Raw genomic sequence first — 15,785 nt, 5'->3', positions numbered from 1 at the left:
TCTATCAAAGCAACATAACCATGACAACCACACAAAATGTTCATTATCAAGTGCTGATGGCATTGCATGATCATTTTATTTAGAAAAATAAGCATGTCCCATGCTTTATACTCATTGTATGTTCCTTAAAATAAATGTGATTAGTCTCTATGTTACATCACTACTATAAATATGGCTGTACATATTTTTTTTTTCTCTCGTCCTATTTACAAGATAGTGGAGTTTGAATAAATCAAAATTTAAGCACAAAGTGCTTTTACCTTTGAAATGTTGTCTTTCTTTATGTACATTTACAATGTAATATGCATTAAAATAATGGGGAAGAATTTTGAAACTGTAACCTAACTATTGCCATCATTAGCTCCAATTGATTTCAATTTATTTTTATGTTTAGGATATAAAAATAAAAACAGTATCAGTATTAGCTTTTTTTAACCTGCCCTTTAAAGTCTGATACATGCAGTCCAGTGTAAAAAAAAAAACCATACAAACCACAAAAAAAACATGGACTGACAACAACAGAGGAGCAACCATCACAAGTGTTTTGAAAAACCAAGTAAAGGATGCAAAAACCAGCAGAAAGGCTACTCCAGTGTGCAACATTTGCTTTCAGTCAAGAACGTGTGTTTAATGAGGAAGATGTTCATAAATAAATTGAAAAATAAAATTGTATAACCATCATGTTAAAAAATAAACCCGAATATACAGCTGTCATAAAAAATAAAGCAGCACATCTTTGTCAAGAGCAGAATTTACATTGTCAATCCACTGCTAGACTGAACAAGCGTTTCCAGCAAGAGGCAGTAATACATTTTCATTTCTGAGTTTGTCTGAAACCACATTAATCACATGCCTTATGAAAGGGTACAGCAATCTGAGTCCACTATATGTCAGACTGAGGATAAGAAAGTTTTTTTTAATATCACAAGGAAATACTTTACAGGAAAATCAACAAAAAGTTTTTTTTTTTTTTAATGTTTAGTACAGCGAGACAACTTCTGTCATTAACTGCAGTTAAAAGGAGATAAAGAAAACAGATTAAACAGTGGCACCATTAAATCATATAACCACCTCCATCTATTTATAATGAACATCTTTGAAATAAACTCTTTTATTTGTGTTATTAGTGCTCATGGAATTGGGACAATCAGATTGACTGGTTGATTTTAGGTGTCTATGTAACTGTAACTGTGGGTAATTTGGCTTCACAACATTTCTTAAAATAATTTATTCAGCAGCATAGGAAACAGTCATCTATATATTCAGCACAACTAAGGTGGCAAGACACACAAATAAAAAGATTTCAGACACAAATGATGTGTTAGTTTTATTAAAATACATAGAAAACTACTTTTTGTGTCTTTTATATATTGGCTAGATTGCACAAAGTGAAACAGCACACAAGAGCAAAGTCATTTGTAGTATTTCTTGAAACCTGGAAAAAAAATAAAAAATAAATTTTTAATGGGTTGTAGCGTGATTCGTGAACCATGAAAAACTAGTTATGTGAGCTTAAGTGAAGTTATTAAATTTTACCAGCAAAGTGGAACAAACACATGATCAAACTTGGAAAAAGATACATTGAGCTATTTGAGCTAACTTGTGCAAAATCCGAGCAAGTTGGCTGTAAGTGAAACAAATGATCAGCAACAGTAAGAATTAGGTTAGCGATGAACTATTTGCACTGATAGTTAGCATTATTTTATCATTTGAGGGAACTGCTTCTCTAAAGGCAATTGACTGTAACTTGGCTGTTCTGCTACATTATCTGACCTGGGCAGGTAAATCGCAAACCTGCACGTCATAGTGACCGAATGAACTTCAGTGAAACAGTGAGCAGTGTTCATCAACAGTGTTCAGCATGTCATACTTGGCTTTCAGGAGGTTTCATTTTCCCAACATCTTTGCTTACATCTTGACTTTTAATCTGCACACCAGAGGAAACATAGCCAACAGGGATCAGTTTGCCCCATTACAACAGTATAGACATTTCCACAAACACATCACCACCTAATTATTCAATCCTTTGAGTACGCAATTTACAGGATTCACTATACGAGGAGAAGTCTGTAACAGCTCTCGCTCATCCGGGTAAAGATAACAGTGGTAAATTTTGTCTGGACATTTCATTTTATGGAAGTCCACGAAAGATCACTGCCTTTACTGAATCTACCAGAATAAATGAACAACATCTCTGATCTATTTTTTTTTCTTCTCCAAAACAAACATTTAAATCTGTTGTGTTATAATTTATAAACACACTTTAAATATATTCTTCACCTTTTTCATCACAAAACATTATATTATTTGCTAAGTAGACACAACTGAAATATATATTACATATAAAATATTCTACTATATGATTTGAGCTGATTAGCCCTGTGTCACCCACTTTACATGAAGGTACTTTTTCTGCTTGTGCATTAGGGCGGTGCATCTTTATTTCAATACACGATCCACAAGGCTACCTCAGGGCCTGTAAACATGAGATGGAACAGTTGCATTGCAAATTTTCACTGAGGATGATTCATTGCACATGTAAAAAATAATGTCAACAATAAATAAATAAATAAATAAATAGATAAATCTATATATATATATATATATATAGAGAGAGAGAGAGTGAGTGAGAGATGTGGATATAATATAGCCACCCATATTTTGGACTGCTTTAACTGTGTTCTTCCTATTTTTATTCTTACTGGGCAGGAAGAGTTTTGATTGGTCGAGTGAGAGAGCTCATGTTATTCATGTTGGAGGAAACTTGAGGACTCAATGTCTTTGTCGGCAAGCTGCTTGAGTGCCCCATTGACTCTTCTGCAGCACGCAGAAGCAAAGTGTAGTTGATGGCTACTTCCTCTACTTTTTTCAGCAGCTGCAGCCTTTGAGTTTCTGACCGAACCCCTCTGACCAACTTAATGAAGGTCTGGGTTAACTCGCACAGGACTTGAAAGCTAGCTGAGACAACAGCTAGCATGCGTGTTGGGCTCTTTTCAACACTTGCCACACGCCGGCATGATGCACGGAATTCCTTGAAGCGCACTGCCAGTTCCTGCTTGTACTCCGCGATTCGGGAAGGCTGAAGACGAGCCTCACCCTCAGGCTGTTGGTTGCTGGCACACTGACGCAAGATAGCAAGTAGCTCAGTTGCATCCAGCTGTGCGTTTAGAAAACCATCGGGCAAGGTGAATGTGTTTCCTTGGAGAGCTTGAACTCGTGCCAGGCTGCCTTCCAGTGTCCTGCAGGCTCTCAGGTCAATTTCTTGTGTCTGAGGCTCATCCTCCTCTTCTTCTTCCTCTTCCTCTGCACTACAGTCCTCTGCGTTAAGTACCTGCAGTGTTTTGCTTACAACTGGAAGAGTGTTTGAATCCAACTCCATGCCTGGAAGGACCTGCAGTGGTATGGAATATGAGAGTTCATCTTTCTCACTGCTTCTGTCTGTGGCCTCACACTTTCTGTAGCAAAAGCAGAAGGAGCAGCATTTGTCCCTGTCATCACTGTCTTCACTTGGTAGAGTTAGCATGATCTCCCCTGTTACCTCTTTGCCTTTGCGCTGCAGTTCCTCTCCCTGAATGAAAAATACACCCTTCTTTCCTTTCCCTTCAGCCTGGTGAGACTGTGTATGCACTGGCTCTACCGGTGTAGGGAGCCTCAGTCCTGTGGCCCTCACTCTTTCCATCTCCTTCTCAAGGCTTTTGGCTTTGGGCTTCACCTCAGCATACACAGGTGTGTTTGTGTTGTTCTCTACCTCTCCAATGCTGTATCGCCGCTGGAGCTTTTTATGTGGAGCTCCAAGGGAATCTGTTTGAGATGCACAAATGGCCAAAGAAGATCCCTTTTCTCCTCTTGGCTCTCTTGATTCAAGGCTTGTAGAACGTATTCGTGTAGTCTTAATTTCTAATGTGTGTGGTCTTGTGCTGCCTTGGTTGTGAGGGGTTTTGGAGACTGCTGGTGGAGTCTTTGAGACAGTTCTTTCTCTCCCTCTATTCTGAGTTTCTGTTGTAGATCCAACAGGGGTGTCAGGGAGTCGCATACCGCGGCACACACGTTTGCAGTCACAGCTGCGCCTTTGCTCTCTTGAGATCCCTGGAGCCTTTAGTACGGGACTGGTGCGTAGTTGGCATGCACAAGGAGTGCCTGATGGCACAGGTGATGATCCCTGGTGCAAAAATTCACCTTGTGATGATTTGGGTTTCAGCAGTTCCTCTAAGAACTCAAGCTCATATTGTCGGACTTTTTGCAACTGAGCCTTCCGCTCATCCGTTTCTCTTCGCATTCTGGCAGGAAATGTAGCTGAAAGGAGATTTCTAAAGCTCAAGAAAGGAGCACTGCGCTGAGATCTTCCTTTTCCACTGCCTTCTTTTTTTGACTCTCTAGTTGGTAGAGTAGAAACTTTATCTACACAAGTAATGGGGGCTGATAGATCATCTAAAATAGGTAATGACTTTATGAGGCCTTTTTGTGATTCAAGGGATTTGACCAGAACACCTTCATTCTTAGCTTCAGCTGCCTCTTTCTGATCACTTTTAACAGGCAAATGAGAAGAGTAATTTGTTTGTAACTGCGGGCTTGGTTTTGCTGTAATAAGTTCAGATCCAGTTCGCACTGGATTTTCTTTGCTGTTGGCCAGTTGAAGGCCTTTTGCTCGAAGACCCTCATCATCCGTGGGAGAGGACAATTGAAACACTGCTTTCTTCTGAACCTGTGGGTCTTTGAGTTGTAGCTGAGGTGCAGGCTCTTGTTTCACTGGACACGTGCAGAAAAGGTCATCAATTGACAAAAATTCTGCAGAATTTGAAGGCTTCATGGTCTCACTACAGGCAGTCTTGGCATCTTGGCACATTTTAGCGGGAGAAAGCTTGGCAGAAGCAGTTTTGACGACAGGTAAGACTTTGCTTGTTTTGTCTGGATCAGGTGGTGCTCTTGCCTTAATCTTTGTATCATTGGACAGATTCTGGTTCGCTGCCTCGCCAGAAGAATTTGTTACCTTTTGATCTTTACTGACAGGAGCAGCCAGTGAACAGTCAGTCACTCTTACTTCCTCTTGCATTTTAGGTGGTGCTTTGGTGGACTCAGAGTTAGCTTTTTTTTCAATTTTCTGTTCACTCCTAATGGCATCTTGATTTAATGCCTGTTCTGTCAAAACACTAAGTATTGCAGAGTCGTGGCTGGAGCTTACTTTAAAGGGAACCGTTTTGCTAAGGATAACTTGCTTGGGTGGACAGCCAGCACGGATCTGACCCACAGAGAAGGCGCCAGTCCCAATGGTCTTTGCAGTGCAACCAGGGATAGCCAGAGGAAAGTCCCGGCGACAGAGGATTCTTTCTTTATTGATGTGGTGAGCCAGCAGGTAGGCTTGATTCTGGTTCTGCTTCATGGCTGACACCATCTCAGAAACATCTGTCAGTTCAGATGAATTGGTCTCATGGCCTGAGTCCAACGATGACTCAGGTGTAATCGCTGCAAGGACAATCAAACCTGTGGAGACAACACAGTATAACCTCAGGAATGGTTGCACATAGTAACAGAAATAGATTCAACTGTACAATAGAATTGGTAAGGCTTACTGATCAGAAAAAAAACCAAAACGTCATAATTTACAAGGAGATTATTTTAAATGTTCCTTTGTGCTTCAAAATATCTTCCAAAAATACATGTGATTCCCTACTTGCTTTGCTATTTCTTGCTGTCATGGTTACACTAATGTAAATGTGTTTATTTTGATGCTAGAGTTACCAAAATAATAATAATGATAATCTGACAATTTCTTTCAAATTTGGGAAACTTTTTAAATTTCTCAAAACTCAAATTATAAGTGTAGGTATTCATATAAACTGAACAAAATCTGTTGTAGATAATTATTTCCTTTAATATTGTCTAATAACTAATAATATACTATACAATCTCGTGTGTTGCATATTTTACAGTGGACTGTCAGTTTTGTGTACATTGGATAAGTAAACTATATATTTCATTTGTCGGCTAATATTGTGGACACGAGTGTGCTGTGGCATGACTGAGGTTATTGACCTGCAGTCTGTGTTGGCTGTTGAGGATGATGAGGAAAGTCCTCTGAGGCTGCCAGGGCTTCCAGTGCCTGTAAGGTGGACACCAGAGCATCGTCAAGCTCCTGAGCATGATCTCGGACTGTTCTTGTAGATACATTGTCAATAAGAGTTACGGGCACTTCTTCCTTGGCCTGGGCCAACTTCCCAGAGGCCAGCCCGGCGTTTGCACTTATTCGAGCTTTTCTCCCTCTTTTTGAATCATCTTCATCTGAGCTGTTGTCTCTGAAACCTGGTGGTGGAGCTGTGATAGCAGCACCTGGTGGTTGCAACTTCTCCCCTCCACATTCGACCTCTTCATCTTCTTCATTTCCAGGAGGTGGTAGGGCTGTGAGATCAACTGCACCTCCATCTCGGGAGGCACATGCACCCGAGCAGTGATTCCCAGAGCTGCCACCCTTGTTTGCCACTGCAGAGATGCCCTCAGTCTTTATCCTTGCTTTGCAGGAATCACAGAAGAATCGTAAACTTTTCTGAGATTGACCTAACGTTTGGGCTCTAATCCTAAACCCAGGATTCTCTGGTGCCGGGCTCTCCATAACCCCAGCTATTTCTTCTGTACTCTTCTGTGTGGGATCTGACTTTGTGCGGGGCCGACCCGGGGGTTCATTGGAAATTATATTTTCATTCATGTCAAGTTCGGCTTCAGCTTGTATTTGGAGCTCCTGAAATTGTTGTTGTTCTTGAAGGTGGACATGACACAGGCCTAGATGCTGTGGCTCAACGGGAACAATAGTCCTGGACCCTGAATCCCTGTGCGAGCTTTCCCTCTCATCTCCTCGCCGCCCTCCACTTGACTGGCTGGTAGCTCCAGATCGGGGATGGGCATGATAGGAGCCTCTGTAATCTGGGAATAGAATTATCAGAGCAGTAGAGAGTTTGAGGTGTTAGGAACTACTTGGAGATAGAGAAGATCCAGCGGGTGGTCAGATGGAAATAATTTATTTCAGAGATGGATGTTGGAGTCTGAGACTTGTTTCAGGTGAAATGTGATGAGATGATGGTACAAATCTTCTTTGAGCAGACTAAAAGCTGTTACAGTGAAAAGCAGATGGTTGCTTCACTATTAAATAATAAATGTCTATGATCACAGCAAAAAGTATGATTCCACAAGATATTTCTTTCTTGATCAAGCAAGACAGATATTTCCTTTCCAACACATCAAGATGGAGGTGAAGAGAGACAGCAGAGGGCGCCATGGGATGGGATAACCTGGTTAGTGATGATTTCAGCCAATGAAGAAGCTGTGACTTAAATTATGCACAAATACAGAGCTACATGTATACAGCTGTAAATATGGGATAGATTAAAGCTCGTGCTTTTCATTAATTTACATTTAATCAGTTAATAACCCATACATATAACATTTACGATGTCTATACAGAACTTAGAAAATCATACAAAAGAGGATTTACCTGCTTTAGTCAGCTGAGATTGGCCAGCTGCCCGAAAGTAGATGGTTCGCTTTGGGTCAACAAACAGCTTGAAGTAGCCAGAGATGAGGCATGCAAAGTTACTGGCATCAGGCCACTCCATGAGTAGGACAAGAGGCTGTGGTGGGTGGCAGGGAGGGGAATTAGGAAACTATTTAGGGAACAGGCAATAAATATTGCCTGCTCATTTTGTAACCAAACCTGGCACATTCGATTACAGCTTGTTTTGAAAAAAAAAAAAAACCTTGGTAATTTAACAGGTTGAATGTGAAACCTAAAAAATGCATGAAACTGCTGAGATTATATGTTACCTTGGCCTCATGAATCGCAACCTCCACACGAGCTACACCCTGGCTCTCTCTGTAGAGTTGAATCTTGGAAACTCTACTAAACTCAGCCAGAACTGTCGTCAGGTTGTTTTTCAGGTCAATCACGTGACTAATTCCATGCCGAGGACCCACTAGCAGTGTTGTAGCTGATTGTTTCTCATCCTGTTGAAGACCAATTTCAGTTTTAAAATGATTATGAACTACAAATACGCAGCTTCAAGAGGTTTCATATGACGATAGATATGTTGCAAAATGTGAGAGCTTGTAGAATGTGATGTTTTTTAATTACTTGTGTCAAATACTGTTTACAACCATAACTCTCCGGTTACAACTTCTTGAATCTGCCGCTACAGAAACACAAACTACTGTTTTCGAGTGAGTCTGTGCTGCTTGAGTTTTGCAACACATTTTGCGAGACGTCTGTAGAAAAACAGATTTGTGCTTGTAGAAATGCTGACAGCTGAAGCAGTGGCCAAGCGGTTAATGTATTTTACAAAATCTACAATATGAAGCAATAAAACCATGAACATGTATGTGAACTGTCTCATAAAAGTAAAGAAAGATTTTCTTCACATTTTGCAACATATCTACCTTCATAGTTTTAGAACTTTAATGATTCAGTGGCTACATTAAGAGAAAAGTTGAGAGTTAATATATTATTTTACCAGTCCAACTGTTTGGAATAATATTCCTCCAAAAGGCGGGAGGTCATTCAGCACACGCATATACTGCAGCTTTCCTTGAAGAGGAGGGACCTGCCAGACAAGAGCATCAACAAGGAAGGATCTTGTTTCCACAAGGGGCTCGTCTGCGTTCACTTTTTACTTCCTCTAGGGGGCAATGTTGAGCTATAAATCTTTCCACTGAAGTTATGCAACAGTTACGTTTACAAAGTAGTGGAAAATGTTCAGAAGACGGTTATCAAGGAGATGTCATCCAACTACACAGGACTGTGGCAATAATATATACAAATGTAACAACTCAAATATACTAATATTTTAACTTAATTTAATAGAAATGGTACATTTTTTTCCTTTTTATTAATTAGTGTGGAACCTTGTTGCCTGATGGTGGTGGATGCTGGTAGGTCTTCAGCAGCTGCGATAGGGTCTTACACACATTCTTCTCCTTTACTGTTGGGAGCAGAGTTAGCGGAAGGAATGGCTCTAATCCCCACTCTTTTCTGTCAAAACCATACAACACAAACACAAGAGGACAATGCCGGGTCAGAGTAAATTGGAAAATGGTATTATTCAGGAGGTGAAGTGATTTGGTAACCCCAAGAGGAAAAAAAAGTGTCAGCTTGACATGTATTTACTACTATCCTTGTCCGTCTCTGCCACGGTAACCCTATTAAAAGCAGTGAATCAGTTCTGCCTCTGTGGTTTTGTTAGCAGAAGCTAAAAATCACTTGCCGGGTTGAAGTTTCAAAAAATGAAGTGGTTAAATTAAATTTTCACTGTAATTTTTGAAAGTAATAGAATAGGAAGTGTGCTCTTTGAGTAATTTAAAATGTTACTGAGGTAAACTATCAATCATTGAGAAGTCATTGATTGAATAAATGTCACCCTTAAACAAATCGATGAGCTTCTTCCAGCTGTTAAATGGTAAAAAAAGGAAAAAGTGCAATTTACTGAAACTTACTCAACGTGTTTGAGAGAGATTTTCTGATTGGGTCTTGCCGAGGACACAGTGATATAAATATGCAGGGCAGCAAGTCGTAACGTGACGTCAGATTTCCAGTCCATGCTGAAGCGCTCCTTGATGACGTCATTACGACACTGTGAGATAAATACAAGTTGGATATTAAAGATAAATATTATAGTTAAAAAAAAAATGTGGAATAAATACCTTAAAATAAGTGAGCAGCCTATTACTGAAATGTTGGGCACCATGTTTACAGCCCAATACACACCAAAGAACAAGAACAAAGCCTGATACCCATTTTATTTATTTAAATTTGCTTTCTCCCTGGATGACACATTCAAAATCACTGTGGCCGAAAAGCTAAAACTGTAGTGTGGTCAAGTCTGCTTCTAGGTGCATTGCTAGTTTATAGGATTGTACTTGAGACCTATTAAGAAATGGTTTAAATGCAGACTAAAAGCACATCATTCCAAGCCAAAATGAATCACAGCCTACAGGTTCACAATCTGATATTTCCACGATAAATAAATAAACAAATGAAAGACTAAAGGTTAATAGGCTCCGCCGGAACAAGGGTCAAGCACCTCCTGAACCTCCAACCCACTTATTAAGATGGAAAGCACATGCACACATAGGCCTCCAGGTCTATAAAGGAAGCATATAAAGGCTAAACAGAAGGGGTCCAAGCACAGAGCCCTGAGGAACCCCACAGGACATTGGTAATCTGTCAAATTCAAAGTTTCCAATGCTTACAAAATAACTTTGCTCCTCCAAGTAGGACTTAAACCATTGCATTACTTTTCCATTTAGTACAACCCATGTTTGCAATCCGTGCAACAAAATTGTATGGTGTACAGTATCAAATGCAGCACTTAGATCTAATAGTATGAGAACAGATACTTTTCCTGAATCAGTGTTCAACCTTATGTCATTGATAACTTTGATAAGAGCAGTTTCTGTGCTGTGAAAAGAACAAAAGCCTGACTGAAATTTATCAAATATTTTGTTGAATGTTAAGAATTGGCTCAGTTGGTTGAAGACTGTGCAGTGAGGAAAGCACTGACTGCACCAGACAAAGAACACGGAGGGGGAAGCATCACACCCTTATGTTTTTTTGACACTGTTTATTACATCTTCCATTTATTGTGTTTGATTGTTCCTAAGTAAATTTGCATATTAAAAATGATGGTGTAAAGTTATGCATTTGACACAATATGACTAAAACACTATACTATTACTGTCTAACAGTAATTCATTAGATACTGAATGCAATATGTTGCACCTATTTATTGAACTCAAAAATAAACGAGTTGTCTAAATTTCCAAAATCAGTGAAAAGTTGACACATTATAGAGGAAGTGAATTATATTACTAATGTGTAATTTTTATATACGGAATTGTATGCTTATTTAAAACATGAAACTGTCTGTTATAGCTCACTTTGTTCTTCAAGGAGAAAGCCTTTCTTCAGGGTCATGATACTGAATGACATCCAGTGAAATCCTTCTTTAATCCATGGTTGTACCTGTATATAGAGGTACTCAAACGCTGCAGGGTCCCTCCTCAACAAGTCAGCCGGGTCTTTGGGGAAGAAGCAGACGCGAAACAGACACTTCATCCCCTGGAAATATGTTCTGTGCACCACCTGGAGAGGAATACCACTTTATCAGTGACATCTGTGAACACACAGTTATCTCTCGAGAATCCACATTTTCCAATTTCTTTCTCAGTTTTTGATTTCTTACATGTGTTAGTGGCTGGTTCTCCTGCAACAACTGTAGCCTTTGATTTTGGTCCAGAACACCTGCCTCCAGCACCAGGGAAAAGTGCTCGATGTAGCGCAGCGAGAGGCGATCCTGCAGGGAGGAGATCACATCCTGAAAGTAGACACAAGGAAGCAGATGAAAGGCAGGGATTTATTTCAACATGACACAAACACATATTTTTATTTGGCTAATTTCTGAGTATATTCTGTGAAATTGATCAAATTATTTCCGAATCTATCTTTTTTTTCTTGGGTGTTTGTCTGTCATCCTCAGCTGTGCAGAGCTTTGTAGATCTTTGGTCGGAGTGCATCCAATTTTGAAATAAACGTGCTGTATGTGCAAGTGTGTTTTTGTGTGTTAGATAAACATCTCCTCTGGTGCAGATCAGCATCTCTACATAATGCAGAGCTTTTCTCATTTCCTCTCTATTTAAATTGCACACAGCGTTCTGTCTGATGTGGATATTTAACTCATCACATTTTGCCATGAGCTAGGCCTCAGGTTCAAGTATTTTTTTGACCACCATGTCCAAAATAAATCACAAGCGAATGTGGAAAATCAACTACTGGTAGATGTTATACTGTGATGTGAATATTTGACTTGATGAGAGATATCAAACATTTAGTAACAAGAACTGCAGTTTTTATTTTGTCTTTTTTTTTTTTAAATGTTATAAGCAGTTTTAACATTATTGATAGTATTTATTAAATGGCCTCCAGGGAAGCAGCCAAATATGCCAGTGGAGGATAATGTTACAAATCGAAGTCTGCAGAAAAGCACCTTATTTTACAGATAGTCTAATGGGCATACAAGTGAGTACCCCATTGTGTCATCGATTCAGTCTGTGACTTTGTGCTATTGATTCAATTTCTCCAATTATGCAGAAATTTCATTTAATTAGGCTGAGGGAAGAGTTTTTCCTCTATTGTTCTTTTAAAGGTCCATTGTTTTTCTCCTTCTCCCTCACTCATTCTGAGCACAGCAGAGATTTGTGAAATCTGATAGACTTCAACTAATGAATCGGCTCAAACCTGGACTCAGACATAGAAACTGTCTGACCTGCTTTATTTTGTCTTCCTTGTGAATTGAATCACATAAATGAGGTTTACCTTTCAGAAATAAAAAAGAAAACCTTTACTCCAAATCTTCCTGCGCCATTTGATTTGGCACTTTTTTGTGTTCATATGAAAAATACATGGACATAAGGAATCATATCCACAATAAGATCCATTCATCAGCTCATGTGACTACATTTTGGTGAGTTGGAATTTTTTTTGTTATAATAAACATATGACTATCACAATCTTTTAGCAGTTAAATGAAAATAATAAAATGTATAGGAGTAGAATTCTAAATGAAACTAATTTTTCATCATTCAGCAGTTACTGCATGCAATAGAGTTTTTCATACAAGCTCCCAGTCAGGAGGGACTTGAAGGATTCAGTTGAGTAAAAGCTATAATCTCCTGAAGTCAGTCCATGGCTGGTGTAAGAGGGGTCAGGACTTGCAGGTCACTACTGTGAGCAGGGTCAACAATGATGGTATTGAGGTTATGTTATCCATTTCTCCTGTTTTCACCTCCTTCAATTTGACCTTTCTTTCTTTAGTGCGGTGGTTCCACCCCCCTTTGTTATACACGTGCAACTCTGTTTCCAGTTTACTTCACATGTAGCTTAAAGAGATTGCAACTTCTTAAAAAACAACAACAAAATAATGTATGCTCAAGAAGAGCATATCCATTTTACATTGACTGACAAAAATCTAACCCTGAGTGGCAGCAACGCTAATACTTGAGCCACAGATCGGTCAAAGATGGTCTATCACCAGTGGTGGACTGGGACAGAAATTCAGCCCTGGCTTATTCTGTCCAGACCAGCCCACCACATTATCAGCGACACCATGGAAAAGCTGTTATTAAGTCAATGATTCTCAACATGCAGCTCTTTATGTCTTAATTTTAATTATTATTCCCCCAGAAAATCCTAAAAGGGGGAAACTCTTCAACCCCCCCTTTTTTTTACCTATTTCTTTTGGCCATTTTGCAACTTCCTTTGTCCCATTTTTGCACCTTTTCAAATTCTGACACTTTTGAAAGATTTTAGCACCTTTTGCCAATAAATATTACATTTTTCCTACTTTTTGTCCATTTTTGTGAGTTTTTTTTGACAGTTTTATCCGATTTTTGTCCTTTCTTTGATTTTTTTGGTCACTTTTCATTCAACCTTTTGCCCAATAAATACCACTTGCTTCCTTTTTACTCTACATTTTGCCTTTTTTCTCACATTTTTGCCCTTTTTCACTATTTCTTCCCCCATTTTGCCCATTTAAGCTACCTTTAGCCATTATATACCACCTGGTTCCTCTTTATTTGCCCTTTTTTTTAACCATTTTTGCCCACCTGTTACCATGTTTGCCTCTAATAGCTCATAAAAGAAAACAAAATGTAGAGGACTGGACTGGCCCACCGGGACGATGCCCGGTATGCCAGATGGCCAGTCCACCCCTGCTTATCACATTCTGAACAAAAATAGCCTTCTATTCTGGACTATTATAATGGTCTTCTTACAGAAATCCCCCCAAAGAGCATCAAACAGCTACAGCTGGTTCAGAACTCTGCAGCTCGGGTCTTTACCACAAAAAAAGAGATCAATGAAGTCAGCATCGCATGGGTACATTTTAAAATCTTTTTCTCTACTGCGTATGACTGAGAGGGATATTTCTCATCAATTTATTGTTTATTTACTGCTTTTATTGTTGCTTTTTAAAAAAAATTATTGATTTTTAAACTGCGTTTTAATGTTTTCTGTTGTGCTTTTTAATCATGGAGCACGTTGAATTACTTAGTGTGCACTATGAAAAATAAATTATCTTTACCTTGCCTTGAAGTTTCAGGTAAGTTTCTTTTGAAAAGAACTACTTACGATTTCGATCACATAATAGGCAAGCGCACCCTGAGCGTCTGAGCTGGTGTTGTTTAATGCTGATGGATGTAATGTTTTTTGTTTCAAGCCATTGGTTTTTTTTAGTCTTTAACCTCCTCATAAGTAGATTTGACTGTTTAAATTAAGCTCAATCACAAACAAGATCACCTGAACAGGGATTTTTAAGTTGGCAACTAAAATAAGTCAACCTTCAGAGTTAATTCAACCAGACAAAATGCGATAAAGGCATAATTCTGGCTCTCATAGACTATTTCTAAAAGTGATAAGTACAGAGAATGAGCACCATTACCTGTGCTTTATGTGCGTAGATTAAAGCTACATTAGGTTAACTTATTGTTACAGTCAGGTTGAATTTTGGCTGTCCTTGCCACATGCAGAGCGTCTCTAATACGCACCCGAACAGTGGTGCGGCTATCAAACGTGAAGGATTTAATCTGTCCATTCTCCAGGAACACCTTCAGCACATTTGGTATGAGAAGCAAGGAGTCGTCCTTCAGCATTGTCTGGAAGGAAAAGGAGTAAAATCAGCTTCGGTTCAGTGTAGAAAAGTTGACATGTGTGCTAAACAACAATAAACAAAGATAAATATAAATGGCTCTGATTGTTGATGGGTGTAAAACAAAGTTTTGTTATTTGAATGAAGAAAAACGATCTGAACTGATCAGTGTGAGTATAAGCACATATACATAATCTGTATAACATCCAGAGGTGAAAGTCAATCACGTTACTGTAATTGAGTTGCTTTTATGGGTACTTGTATTTTTTTGAGTATATTTCTAAATTGGCAATTTTAGTGTACTGAAGTACGTTTTAAAATAAGTAAAGTAATTCATTACATTTCCACACCCAATCGTTACCGAGTAGATTATTATTTGTGGTTCTAAAATGATCAACGGACATTGTGAAACAACAACAATCAAATGCATCACATCATAGCCAACCAACCAGACACATTTTAAAAAAATTATTTTTATTTTGAATTGAATTCATTGGTGCTTTTTTATTTTAAAAATAATTATACATTTTGACAAACCTCTTATTTTATACAGATGCCTTTGTTGAGAATAAATTAAGTTCCAATTGTGCAAGATTTAGTCTGTTACTTTTTAAGTTTCTACATGAGATGTTTACTGTATGAAAGGGAACAGTGGCAAGATTTATTACCAAAAATAAACGTGGGGAGTAAAAGTAACGAGTAACTTTTTACACCTCTGATAACATCCTATATAAGATAAATGACAAATTCAATTTCTCTGGTTTACTCTTTTATTTTTTGTGCACAGCAAAGACAATTGGATTGAGGGGCTAAAGCTCTGAGTCAACATTAGAACACGTGTTAAATGATAACTAAAGTTATGCAGTGCGGTCAGTCCTTGATGAGATGTGATGTGATCTGCTGCTGATGGAAAAACAAATTACTAGAAAAAAAACTATCTTACAAAGCTGTTTCAAAGAGCTGCAGTGATCACAGGAACCAAACGTCAAGAGTTTAAGGTTGAGAGATTTTTCATTAATTTTTTAACAATCTGATTTATTACACCAATTAACTTCATTTTAGTGAAGGCATTTAGTTGAGATGTGGTGCTCTTCTTTACAGATTGGA

The 15,785-nt window shown here is 38.7% G+C and overlaps 1 protein-coding gene across 6 annotated transcripts in view; it reads right to left on the bottom strand.

Annotated features, from left to right (window-relative positions):
- Positions 1 to 621: 621 nt before the first annotated feature.
- Positions 622 to 15,785, bottom strand: part of frmpd3 (FERM and PDZ domain containing 3) — a 100,978-nt gene continuing 85,814 nt past the window's right edge. For 3 of the 6 annotated variants that reach the window (XM_028459826.1, XM_028459830.1, XM_028459831.1), the window contains 10 exons: positions 14,578 to 14,685; positions 11,220 to 11,351; positions 11,000 to 11,119; positions 9,472 to 9,608; positions 8,884 to 9,010; positions 8,493 to 8,582; positions 7,810 to 7,989; positions 7,481 to 7,649; positions 6,031 to 6,912; positions 623 to 5,478 (listed from right to left, as the gene is read on the bottom strand). In XM_028459826.1, the coding sequence (XP_028315627.1) occupies positions 2,699 to 5,478; positions 6,031 to 6,912; positions 7,481 to 7,649; positions 7,810 to 7,989; positions 8,493 to 8,582; positions 8,884 to 9,010; positions 9,472 to 9,608; positions 11,000 to 11,119; positions 11,220 to 11,351; positions 14,578 to 14,685 (4,725 nt within the window). In that variant the 3' untranslated portion in view covers positions 623 to 2,698. Of the gene's footprint in view, positions 5,479 to 6,030; positions 6,913 to 7,480; positions 7,650 to 7,809; positions 7,990 to 8,492; positions 8,583 to 8,883; positions 9,011 to 9,471; positions 9,609 to 10,914; positions 11,120 to 11,219; positions 11,352 to 14,577; positions 14,686 to 15,785 lie in introns of those variants that run through there. The other 3 variants (XM_028459827.1, XM_028459833.1, XM_028459832.1) reach the window with 3 other exon arrangements.

This window comes from Gouania willdenowi, chromosome 10, assembly GCF_900634775.1.
Source record: "Gouania willdenowi chromosome 10, fGouWil2.1, whole genome shotgun sequence".
Classification (NCBI taxonomy): Eukaryota; Metazoa; Chordata; class Actinopteri; order Blenniiformes; family Gobiesocidae; genus Gouania; species Gouania willdenowi.
The sequence above is the reverse complement of the archived record's forward strand: the minus strand, read 5'-3'. Positions and strand labels throughout refer to the sequence as shown.